Here is an 11,121-nt window from a genome sequence, read left to right on the forward strand (position 1 = left end):
CACATTGATGCAGAGAAGTGGAACGTGGCATTTAAAGTGCTCTGCTTAATCATCATCAGAATAAGTCATGCTGTCAAACGAGGTTTACCTGGTGGGCCCTGGTCTCCCTTTGTTCCCTTTTGCCCTGGAAGACCTAACACCATCAAAACAAACACACAAAATATATAAGACAGATATTTATACATTTATAAAAGTTTATGCAAACTAGTATTTATGATGGATTTCAACCGGTCCAGTTTAGCTGTCTACACTATAGGCATCTGTTTCTGAAATGGGTCTTATTTCCCGTTATACTCAGTGCAGACCTCTTCAGTACAGAAAACACAGGCAGTGGAGAGTCTCTTCCTGAAGTAGATCAACTTCTGGTCATTTACTTCATACCCTAAACTCCACTGATGGGATAGAGGCCCTCCTTCGAGGCGGGTCTTCACTGACCCCCCCAGAGTGCCTAGGCACATAAATTTAGGTGCATCAGACATACACAAGCATAATGTTGGGCCAAGTGACTCCCATCCCTATCATGCAGGTATCAATGAATGCAGAAGGGTGCAGCACTTGGACCTTTGTCACCTCCTGATGGAGATGAGAGGTTGCGTGCACTGTATAAATTCAGGGTTAAAAAGGTTGATTCAAGAGAAGTACACTGGAATAGGCTTGTACTGCAGAACATCACCCTACTGTTTGGGTGCCTGGGACAGAGAGGTGGCCTTCTTCAGATGGAAGGTCAAAGAGAAGGCCTAGGTTATGCGTTCCAAATTGGCCTCTGAAGATACCTCTTCCTGCAATGCTACAGAGGAGGCCAGGACAGATGCTTGCAAGTGAATACCCTTCCCCATCAGATTTACAGCCAGTAAAATTTGTCTTTAGCTCCAGGGTAGGGAGGTGGTGGTTTGGTTCATCTTAAACTGCTGCTTTGTTTGTGCATTTTCTATTTATACAAAAATGCAGGCAACATCGCCTCCTCATGCACATTACAGATGGTTGAAACAACCCCTCCAGTGAGTAGCTGCCCCCCCAGCAGCCTGGCAGAGGCCCAGGCCCACCATGGCATCCTGGGACGCGTTGGGCCTCCAAGAACAGGACTCAACGAATCGCCTCCTTGCTGTTGCAGATCCCTTTCCAGTGTCTGCATGATGCGTGTTATTGACCCCAACCCTGTTTTATTCTCCTTTACCTGTTACTCCTTTGTCTCCCTTTTCACCTCTGGGTCCCGCAATGCCTGGTATTCCTAAAATTAAAAACAAATCAGTAAGGACGAAGCCATCACAAAAAGCGAGGCCAGAGTAGGAGGTCAGTGAGTTACAGGTTTGAGTAGCGTTGTACCTGGACTACCACTGCGCCCGAGGTCCCCCTTCTCCCCTTTCTGACCAGGTCTGCCTTCAGAGCCAGGAATTCCCACAGGTCCACGTTCTCCGGTTAGACCTTGAGGTTGAGCAAAAGCAGCACACATGGAATGCAACACAAGATATGAAGGAGAAAAAAGAAAGATAGCTCAATCACCGGCCCCTGCACTGTACAGAGTTGACCCTATGAAGGCAAAACAAGTGCTGGGTCTCTCCAAATTGCAATCCTCCCCTGGCAGTGCTAATCTTAGCGGTGCAGTGAGCGATGGCCTGGAGTGAAAGGCTGTACGGACCCAGGTCCTTGCAGACTGTCGGCCTTGAGAGGCACAAGTGCACTTCTAAAAGAGCAGCCAGTTTCTGCCCTTGTGTGTGCACACATGTCAGGAAGGAGGACATGGCCCTCCACAGTACAGGGCCCTTCTTTCCCTCTCATTCTCCTGCACAGTGAGTGGGGTCTGGATGAGACAGCTGAGGCTGTGGGATGGATTTGCACAACGCTGGCATGGTTTCTTCATCTAGTCATCATCTTCTCTTAGCCATGCTGGGATCTGGCCTGACTGCAGTTTTCCTTGTCATGAAACACCATTTAAAAGAGATTGGTCTCACATCTCTAGAAGAAACTGCACCTTCTGTACTGCTTACCTGTCTCTCCTTTCTCCCCAGGACGTCCAGGCTCTCCCGTGCTACCTGCAACAACAGCCTAGCATCAGTGCCAACAAGGCTTAGCCAAACGCTTCAGCTAGGGCAGCCCTCCACCACGGCACGCACGTGCTGATGGTGGGTTGCGCTGTGTCCTCTGCACTTACCATTGAAACCCGGCAGTCCTGGGACTCCCTGGTGTCCCTGAGGACCCATGGGTCCATGGGGCCCGGGGTCTCCCTTCTTCCCTGTTTCGCCTTTCTGTCCTTGGAGACCTAGCAAACAGCACAGCACATGTGTGTAAATTAAAAAAAAAAACAACAGATTTGTTGTTTCTGCAGCCAGTGGAGCACCTCCATCTAGCTTCACCAGTAGCAGAGCTTGGCCTCACACCCACGTTTACCATTAGTGTCATTCCTGTAAAGTTGTAGGACAAAAGGGCTGGATGGCACCTCAAGAGTCTGTCTGAGCCACCTCCAGCTCTGCCAGACTGGCCAGATGTTTGTCTGACCGGCTGTTAAAGACTTTTAGTAGTGCCATGACACCTTCCCAGTCTATTCCCCAAACTATCCCTACCATTACAAGTTTTTCTTCTCTAGTTAAACATCCCTTATTGCAGTCTGAACACTTCCCTTCTAGCCACAGTGGAGATGGAGGACAGCGTATTCCACTCCTGTGCTTCCAGGGAAGTGCCACAACTCTTTTTAGCCTCTCTTCTCTGAACAAGCAATCAGCATGCTCTGAAAGAGCTGAATTACTTGGAAGTGCCTCATTTAAAGAGTGACATCTCCTTCGTCTTTCTTCTCTAGAATTATCCCAAAGTCCTCTCCTTTCGGTATTCCTCCTACTTTCACTTTTCTCTTCTGGAGCAACTTGTGCTAATGAGCACACTCGAGCATGTGGGATCTGATGGAAGATCTGAGGAAGCTCTAATCAATCTGTCCAACCGTCCTCCCCGGTCTGCACTACACATATCTTCTGCTTTCTTTTGCTACCCTACTTTCCTCTCTGGGTGCAGCCCATGTGAGACAGCTGAGTAAGAGCTATCCAGGAGATGCCCACTAACGCATGTTACATGGGAGAAACATGGTGCATAACTCTTCTACTTAAGGTGTACACAAGTCAGGCTTATACAGGACATAAAGTTCTCAGAAATAGGTCTTACTAAAGTGAGGACTAACATCCACATGCTTGTGCATATAAATTATATTGTATTATTTTATACCATGAAAATCCTACTGCAAACATCGCTGCTTTAATCTGGGATAGGCTGATAATTGAATACCTGTGGCTTTCATTAGACAAAAGTCACTCTATAAAGAGACTTCCATGGTGCAGAGTCAACATTTTGCACGTCCCCTTTCCCCAGCCCTCCTTTGGGAGCTTTGCTGAAGCATGACATGAAATGAAATCCCTTCAGATCAGGTCGAGTGTCCTGTTCATCCAGCTCCCTCATTGACTGGCAAGCCACGCTTGAGGCTGCCTGGATTTTTGTGAAATATCTGACCTATGAAGATGACTTCTGGTGTTTTGAGTAGAATGAGTTTAAACAGGAATACATAGGAGAATCTTAAAAATGTTGAGATAGTGAAGAAGTCTTACCTGCAAGCCCCATCTCTCCTTTTTCTCCTCTCACTCCTGGTTCACCACTTGGGCCAGCAGGACCAGGATCTCCTTTGCTCCCCTTCACACCCTGCAGCCCATGTAAGCCTGCAAGGAACAACACCACTTTTCTGATGCTTCACTGGGTGTCGTGTCTAGTGAATGTCAGCAGCAGGCCACGAGGCTCAGCTGTAGGCACGAGCCAAACTCTGCTCTCTGTGTACTTGAGAGTGGTGCTGGGGACAGTGGGGAATTGGACCACCGTGACCAGGGCACATTTACTTTTAAAATAAGAATTTTTCCAGCTAAGTTTTGCTTTTGTTCACATTAGTTTTACGTAGAGTTATTTCCTTCAACTCCAATGACATTCTTACTGACTTACACCTTGACTGAGGACAAGATTGCCCATAAAATCATCCATAAAGCCACTTTATGTTCATCCACAGAAATAATTCAGGTGTCAGAAAAGCCTTACCTTGGATTCCTCGGTCTCCCTTTGTCCCCGGTGGTCCCTGTAGCCCTGAGATGTAAAATACATATATCAGCTGACACATATAATCTATTCACAGTAATGGCTAAGAAGAAGATATGAATTTTTTAATCATCATTTGCGCGTGCGCTTTCAGTCACCACTGAGGCCAATCTTCAGCTGGCAGGGACCAGCACAACTGCTCGAGCAAAGTCTGTGGAGCTTGGCTGAGTGTGTGGCTGGGCAGGGGCCAGCTGTCCTCCAGCCAAGCGCAGCTCGTGGGGACCTTTGGGGAGATCTTTCCTGAAAATGCACAGAACTATTGGGCTCTGATGTATAATAACGATGCTTGGCGGGAGGTGCTGTTTCAATGTTGTAAGTGCAGCCAGGAAGATATGAAAACATGATTTTTAAAAAATGTATTAATTCTTTTTCTTCAGAAAAGCTCATCAGTGTAGCCAAGAACTAGGGATGGATGAGATACAGACCTGACCTAACAGGGGTTGCATCTTAGATCATCATCACAGGATCATAGAAACTCTGGTTTCTCTGGACATCGCCTAGTCCAACCTCTGCTCAAAGAGGAGCCAACATTAGATCAGGACTTGCTGCATCCTCACAGTCTGGATACATTTATCTCCTGCACTGAGTGTAGTTCTACCCAAAACCCCCAGGTACCCAGGGCAGCAGCTTGTGTGTGGAGGTGGAGGGGAACACCTGCACCCAGCTCATTCCTGAATCTGTGCGGTTGTTTCCCCAGGGACAGGGTGGACAAGATCCCAAATCTGTCACTGGTTGTTGCACGCACCATTCAGCCGGGGCCCTATAGAGTAGGGACTGGCGAGATCTCCTTGAGCTGTCCTGGAGTGAGTTGGACAGCAGGACCTGCTATGTCTGGGGCAGAAAGCCCAGCTATCAGCTGGTCATGGGATGCACTAAAACCCCCTCACTGGTTCTCTCTTGTCTCACATGGGAATTTGGGATGGTTATTACAGATAACGACCAGGTACAGTTCTTCCATTACCCCATAGCTTTTCTGGTGGGGTAGCAGTGAGGAGGAAGAGCCAAAATGCTCCTTCGTGGTGGTCACTGACCTCTGCAGGAGCACTCAGGCAAGCTGAGGCTCCCAGGAGATCAGTCAAAAGGTGCAGCAGGTCTCCCCATAGCCAGGGCACTGGGTGTCTGCACGTTAGGTAGGATCTGGGTCTAGATACTGGAATCCCAAATCCTCACTTCGGGTGTCTTAGGGGAAAAAAAGAGAAAGAGGAAAAGAGGAAAAGTTGCTTACAGCTCATTTACCAACATACCTGGTGGACCACGATCTCCTTTGCGTCCAGGAGGCCCTGAAATAAATATTTAATGGATATTTTTCAGTAGTCAGCACTCAGTGAGGGACATACCAGTATGGGGTTGATAGGCTTGAGGTCTCAGCTGAAGACACCACCTTTTCGGAGGGCACCCAGAGCCCAAGTCTACAAGTTACAGGAAGGGAGAGCAGCCCAGAGCTGTGTGTGCAGCTGCAGTGGGATCTGGGGGGGCTTGTGCGGGGCTGTGCTCCAGCTTCTCCAGGTGTGTCCAGCTCCCCAGCCAGGGCACCCAAAGCCAGCGTCCAACCCTGGGCACTGGGGCATCACTAACTAACAGAAAGGAAGACCCAATCTTGCCCTAGTTATTTGTTCATCTGAACTAGGTTTTTGGCCCAGCTTTGCCAGTGGTGCAGAGGAACCACCTCTCCCCACTGTACAGCCAGCATGGAGAAATGGGGCCATACCTGCAACTGGGGTGATGTTGTTCATCATCATCATCAGGTTTGCATTGCTGCTTTTAATTATGGTGATTTCCTCTTCTAAGCTTCTCCTCCAGTTTTCTTCATGTCCCTTGTGCTTCTCTGTAGAGTTTCTCTCCAAAAGCAGTTTGTTGGCAAAGGAGCTTTCCAGAATCTTTTCTGTATAGGAGGTATTTTGTTCTTGAAATTTCAATATCTCTCTCTGCATCTTGAACACTGAGGAAACAAAAGGCCCATGCAGTGAATATTCCCTGCCTGATCCTGCTGGGAAATGCCTGTTCAGCAGAGCAGCTCCTTGGCACCCGTGGAGGACACCTGGGGTTAAACACCACCACCGTTTGACCCAGGGAGGCAGTTTTCATGTGCTGGTTCTTGCTGCAGCCAGGAGTGCAGCCAGGAGTGCTGTTGTAAATGCAAAGCACATATACGGCGGGGGGGGAATGGTTTCCTGCAGTGGCTGCTTTGACTTGCAGTGTGTGGAGGACCATCTGTGCTCCCTCAGAAGTTTCCTATCTGTGTGCTCATCCCCACTCACCTGTGGCCCCCGAGAGCACCCAGCAAAACTGTCTTTTGATGTCAAGCCCACAGTAAGGTTGCAACCTTACCTTTGTATGCCAGCAGCCCCTGGCCGGCCGTCAGCAGCAGCAGGTAGATGCCAAGGGTCACCCGAGTACAGCACGTGGATGGCTTTCTTTGGCTTTGAGGCTCTAAAAACCAACAGAAGTAGAGTAGACATCCTCTCACATCTCTCCTGCTACAAGCTTTGCTCGCTTCCAGCCATTGCAGGCTTGGCCACAACAAATTAGCAGCGCTTTCCAGTGACGGGGAGCAGCAAGGTCCCTCTGTGAGACTGCCAGGTCCTGCAGGCAAGGCAGGCTCTCCTCCTCTCACCTGGGCTTTGCACTGCAATTCACATTTGACTGTCTTTTCCTTAATCAATTTAACCGGCTCACTTCCATCAAGACTTAATGCAGCCTGTAACATCATGAATGTGGTAGTTCTCCCCTTTCTGCATCAATAAACTCCCTGTTTCCATTGCTTTTAGTTGTCCCAAGCTGCCATTCAAAGAGGGTTGCTCAAAGCACATGCCCTCTCCATCCGGAGCGCTGCATACATGTGATTCCAACAGTGATGCATGTACACATCGAAACAAATGAAAAATCAATGATAAACTGAACTGCAGAACAAATGAAAACAAGTCGTAACATTTAAAACAAATTGTCACCAGCAAGTGTAAAAGAAATAAACTGCTTTGTCAAATTTTGCCCTTTAGGGAGAAAAAAGTATTTCAGAAGTATTAATAACTACTTCAGACGTTTGGTAAGTTACCCTTAATTGAGGTTTTTTTTCTAAGTAATGTAATCAGGAGTTTAAAGCCTTAGTTTTAAAAGAGTACAATGATTTAATTAGTTTTACAATAGAATGGTTTAGTCAGCAATGAAGTATTTATATTCAGCTAAAAATTCATAAACTTACGTTTTTTATTGGATCTGGTGATTTCAGTAACTTAACTATTAAGACATGAAAGTTTTACTCAGTGAAATTAGGCATTTTCTAAAACAGGAAAAGAACTAATTTTTTTCTCATGCTCAGCATCAGCTTTTGGCTAGAAAGGATGCTTCTCTTTTTAAATGATCAGTTAATTTAGTAGCAAAATCACTGTAAAAAGCATTTAATATGCAGTATAAATACAATATTTCATTTTTATGCGCCGCTTTCTTCATAGACCAAATAAAATCCGTATCAATCCATTTAATAAAAAGAAACCTTACCACTTATCTGAAAGGTTGTGGTAGCAGCTGAGGCAAACCCAATCTTGTCTGAAATACTGAAAGTGTTCATATCACTCAAATTTCCATCTTCCCCGTATTTGTCTTTAATTTTCATGACAAATTTCTTGTGCCTAACCTAAAGCTTTGTCAGATTATGGACAATAAAGAACTGAAGGGACTTCCTATCTGCCTCCTGGTTTGATATGCTTTCTGATATGCTTTTCCTATCTGCTCAGTTTTTATAGACTTGGGAGAACTCTGATGTGGTAATTCGAACAGTTCCTCAAAAAATCCCACAGCTAAGATGTTCAGCTGCTTTTCTGTGTTCATTTGGGGACACAGTGTCCACAGAGCCTCGGGCAGGATCCTGCAAGAGGTTCAACCCTGAGTTATTCAACATCTCTGCACGTTAGTGGGGTTGGTCATGAGGTGGCCATTTTGCTCCTAACACAAATAAACCTCCTCACTTAGCCAAGAAGATCCCAGGTTTAACGTTAGCTTGGAGATCCATCCCCTGGAAGGGGAGGTGAAGCACTGTGTGGTAGTGAAAAACACATTAACTTGCACCAAGATGATGACTTAGCGATGGTGCATGACTGAAGTGCAGGGAAGGAAAGAATCAGGAGGAGCTGTAAAGACACGCAAATGATGGTGGGGCGAGGGATGGTGAAGCCCAAATGGGTTTGGGATGTAATGGAGAAGGGACACTTGCAGCCTCCTTCCGAGACTCTCTCCAGCCCCTGCTTTCTCCCTGGCCCATTTTCCACACCCATGGAGACAATTCCTATCACCTTGCCACTTCTTTGCTCGCGTTCTGTAAAACCCACCACTGCAGACCTCACCGTGGCATTTGGTGTTTTGGCATCTCCATTTGTGCAGGGGTTGATTTTGATTTTGCAGAATAAAGTGACTCACCCAAGCCTGCAGGCGAGAGCCGTCGGTAGGCGCCGGGCAGAGCCCTCCGCACCCACGCTGCTGCCGCCACGTGCTCCCCTCTCCGAGGTGCAGGGCAGTCTCCATCACACGGTCTTCTCCTGGGCTGCGGGTCCGTGCTCATCTGCGGGACTGCTGGGTCCTCACTGCTTTGCGTGGCCATGGAAGAAAGTGCAGCGTAAGCTTCAGGTAGACGTGAGCTGGAAATCCACACCCTGACGGCCCAGTGCAGAATGAAGCCCTCTGTCCTGCACCTGGCGTGTAGCTCTCTAAAAGGCTTAAACCAAAAATATGTGGGGATTTTTAAATCCACTTCTGTGTTCTCCTTTCAAACATGATTGTGCAGCTGTGACCTGGTTTGGCACCAGCATGGGGGAAGAGGAGTCCTCCGTTATCAGATATTCTGCTACACACTGCGTAGGAATTGGGATAATTTGCTTCGTTGTGAAGGGCTCAGATACCCCCTTGAATTAGGGTGGCTTGAGAGGTTATCACCAATCAGCTGAGCCACAGTAACTACCTGTGCATCCTCTCCCTTCGTGCCATCACCTCCCCACTGGGGTAAGGACTCATATCCAGCTCATTTCTAATGGTTTGGGTGGTTCAGCTGACCAGTCTGCGCAAGCCTGAAGCCATCTACTCTTGCTGGGCCAGATGATGAGGTGGGCATGACTGCACTTGTGTTGCCAAGTGGATGTTTATAGGGATGGATGTGATTCAGATGCACGCAGAGAGCAGATTTACAGCAGAAAGGCTTTTAACAACACATCTAGGTGAATCCATTTTACTTCAAAAGTATTAAAAAGAAGCTGGCAGCTGTAGTTTTCAAAAGCCTTTCTAACAGGCAAAAGGTGCAATGAGATCTTTGTCCCCTCCTTCCCTGAGAAGGAAGTGCAGGGGTATGTTTTCCCACCTCTCATGGTCATGCTTTGGCCATGCCGTTCTCAATGGCCCAGGTGGCACGGGTGCAAAAGCAGGGGTAAAGACCCTTGAATTTGACAGTCTGGATCTGCACTGCTTCGGGGTTCAAAGTCCAATTCTCCACTTAGCTAGTTTGGGAAGGTCAATAGCAAAGTCATGATCCCACCCAACTTTGCCCGCCAGCTGCGGTTGCCTACCCAGCTGGTCAAACTTAATTCTCCCCTTATTTCTAGTTGATGTAGCCCCGTGCAGCTCTGCGTGCTGCCACATTCCCACCAGTCAGTTGAGCATCTGGCTGCCTGGGAGCGTCGCGGTGCGTTTCCATCTGGATGTCAACCTCTACAAACAGGCGGCAGATTTCCCTGTGCACGTGGCACCGGGGGTCTCAGCCATGTCACAGACGTCAGAGATCATGTACCGACACGCTCGCTCATCCTTTGCGTGCCCTTGCTGCCTCTGCCCCCACCCTGCTTTCTGCTCTCTTTCATTTCTCTCTGCACCCTCACTGACTGCAGCAGTAGAGTGACTCTGATTGTGCAATCGGGGTTACTAAATCAGAAAAGAAAAAAAGAAAAGAAACTGCTGATTCAGTGCAGTCTCCATAGGTTGAAGGTTTGCTGAAACAATGGGATTATTAATAGAATAGTAGTTTCCAGCACATTATGGGGTACATCTGCTGGGCCATCAACCTCACCCTCCAGGTTGTCTGCTAGGAAACCCTGGCCCCTCTCCCTCCTGCTGCTCATCCTGCCTCCCCTGAAATGCTCTGCTGACACCTCGGGGAAGAGCCTGAAGTCCTCTGGCTCACCCCTTCCCCTCCCACGCTCTGACGTCGGTGGCTCGTGCCGGGCAGAAGTTGCTCCTCATGCTCTCATCGCAAAGGTTCCAAAAGCTCCAAAAGCTCGTGGCGGAGCAAAGAGACGTAACACCAAACTCCAACCTGGCATTAGCTAAACACAGTGATTCCCCGCAGCGATACTGCCACGGAGTTTGGACAGATGTTAGCCTCCTCAGTGGTTTTTTAAAGTATTTTTTTCCCAAATGAGAAGATATCCTAGCTCAGAGGTGTTTCTCCATTTATCTACAAGATGGTAATTTTTCCAAACTCATCTATTTGATCGCAGACTGTCTTAGGCATAAATGAGCAGAATTCAGGGGGCTTTGGTGCCCCTGCAAGGACGAGGAAGAGGTGATGGCACAAAGAGGCCCCATGTCGGGTAAGCCGGGACAGCAACCTCCACCCTTTCTGCCGTCACTTCTAGACTGAAGTGAGAGCGGCAGCCAGAAGAGGTGACAGTCTACCCCTTATCCCAACACCTGCACTCATGTTTCTGCAGGTGGGCTTCAAAAAACCAAAAAGTAATCCTGCCCACAGACCACACTGCTCTCCCACAGAAACAAGTAGCTGTGGTTTGACCTGGGACACCACAAAGCCATCAGCCACCAGAGCTGTACAATTGCTTCTGCAGTGGTGGGTTTGTCTGTAAACTAGCTTGGTTTGGGTTTTTTTCCTATTTTACCTGATTTTTCAGCCATCTTCTCTTTTTGGAATGAACAAGGTTGATGCATTTTGACATACCGGTCAGCTCTTGTGGTGGGTTGACCCTGGCCATCAGCCAAACACCCACCCAGCTGTTCACTCAGTCCCCTCTCCCA

The 11,121-nt window shown here is 47.9% G+C and overlaps 1 protein-coding gene across 1 annotated transcript in view; it reads right to left on the reverse strand.

Annotated features, from left to right (window-relative positions):
- Positions 1 to 7,726, reverse strand: part of LOC104080782 (macrophage receptor MARCO-like) — a 10,203-nt gene extending 2,477 nt beyond the window's left edge. Inside the window, exons 1-11 of the mRNA XM_009583295.1 lie at positions 7,612 to 7,726; positions 6,445 to 6,546; positions 5,825 to 6,055; positions 5,359 to 5,396; positions 4,060 to 4,111; positions 3,585 to 3,692; positions 2,150 to 2,257; positions 1,986 to 2,030; positions 1,324 to 1,422; positions 1,175 to 1,228; positions 89 to 133 (exon numbers count right to left, since the gene is read on the reverse strand). Of these exons, the coding sequence (XP_009581590.1) occupies positions 89 to 133; positions 1,175 to 1,228; positions 1,324 to 1,422; positions 1,986 to 2,030; positions 2,150 to 2,257; positions 3,585 to 3,692; positions 4,060 to 4,111; positions 5,359 to 5,396; positions 5,825 to 6,055; positions 6,445 to 6,546; positions 7,612 to 7,726 (997 nt within the window). The remainder of the gene's footprint in view (positions 1 to 88; positions 134 to 1,174; positions 1,229 to 1,323; positions 1,423 to 1,985; positions 2,031 to 2,149; positions 2,258 to 3,584; positions 3,693 to 4,059; positions 4,112 to 5,358; positions 5,397 to 5,824; positions 6,056 to 6,444; positions 6,547 to 7,611) is intronic.
- Between the last annotated feature and the right edge of the window lie 3,395 nt (positions 7,727 to 11,121).

Source organism: Fulmarus glacialis, unplaced genomic scaffold, assembly GCF_000690835.1.
Source record: "Fulmarus glacialis isolate BGI_N327 unplaced genomic scaffold, ASM69083v1 scaffold16320, whole genome shotgun sequence".
NCBI lineage: Eukaryota > Metazoa > Chordata > Aves > Procellariiformes > Procellariidae > Fulmarus > Fulmarus glacialis.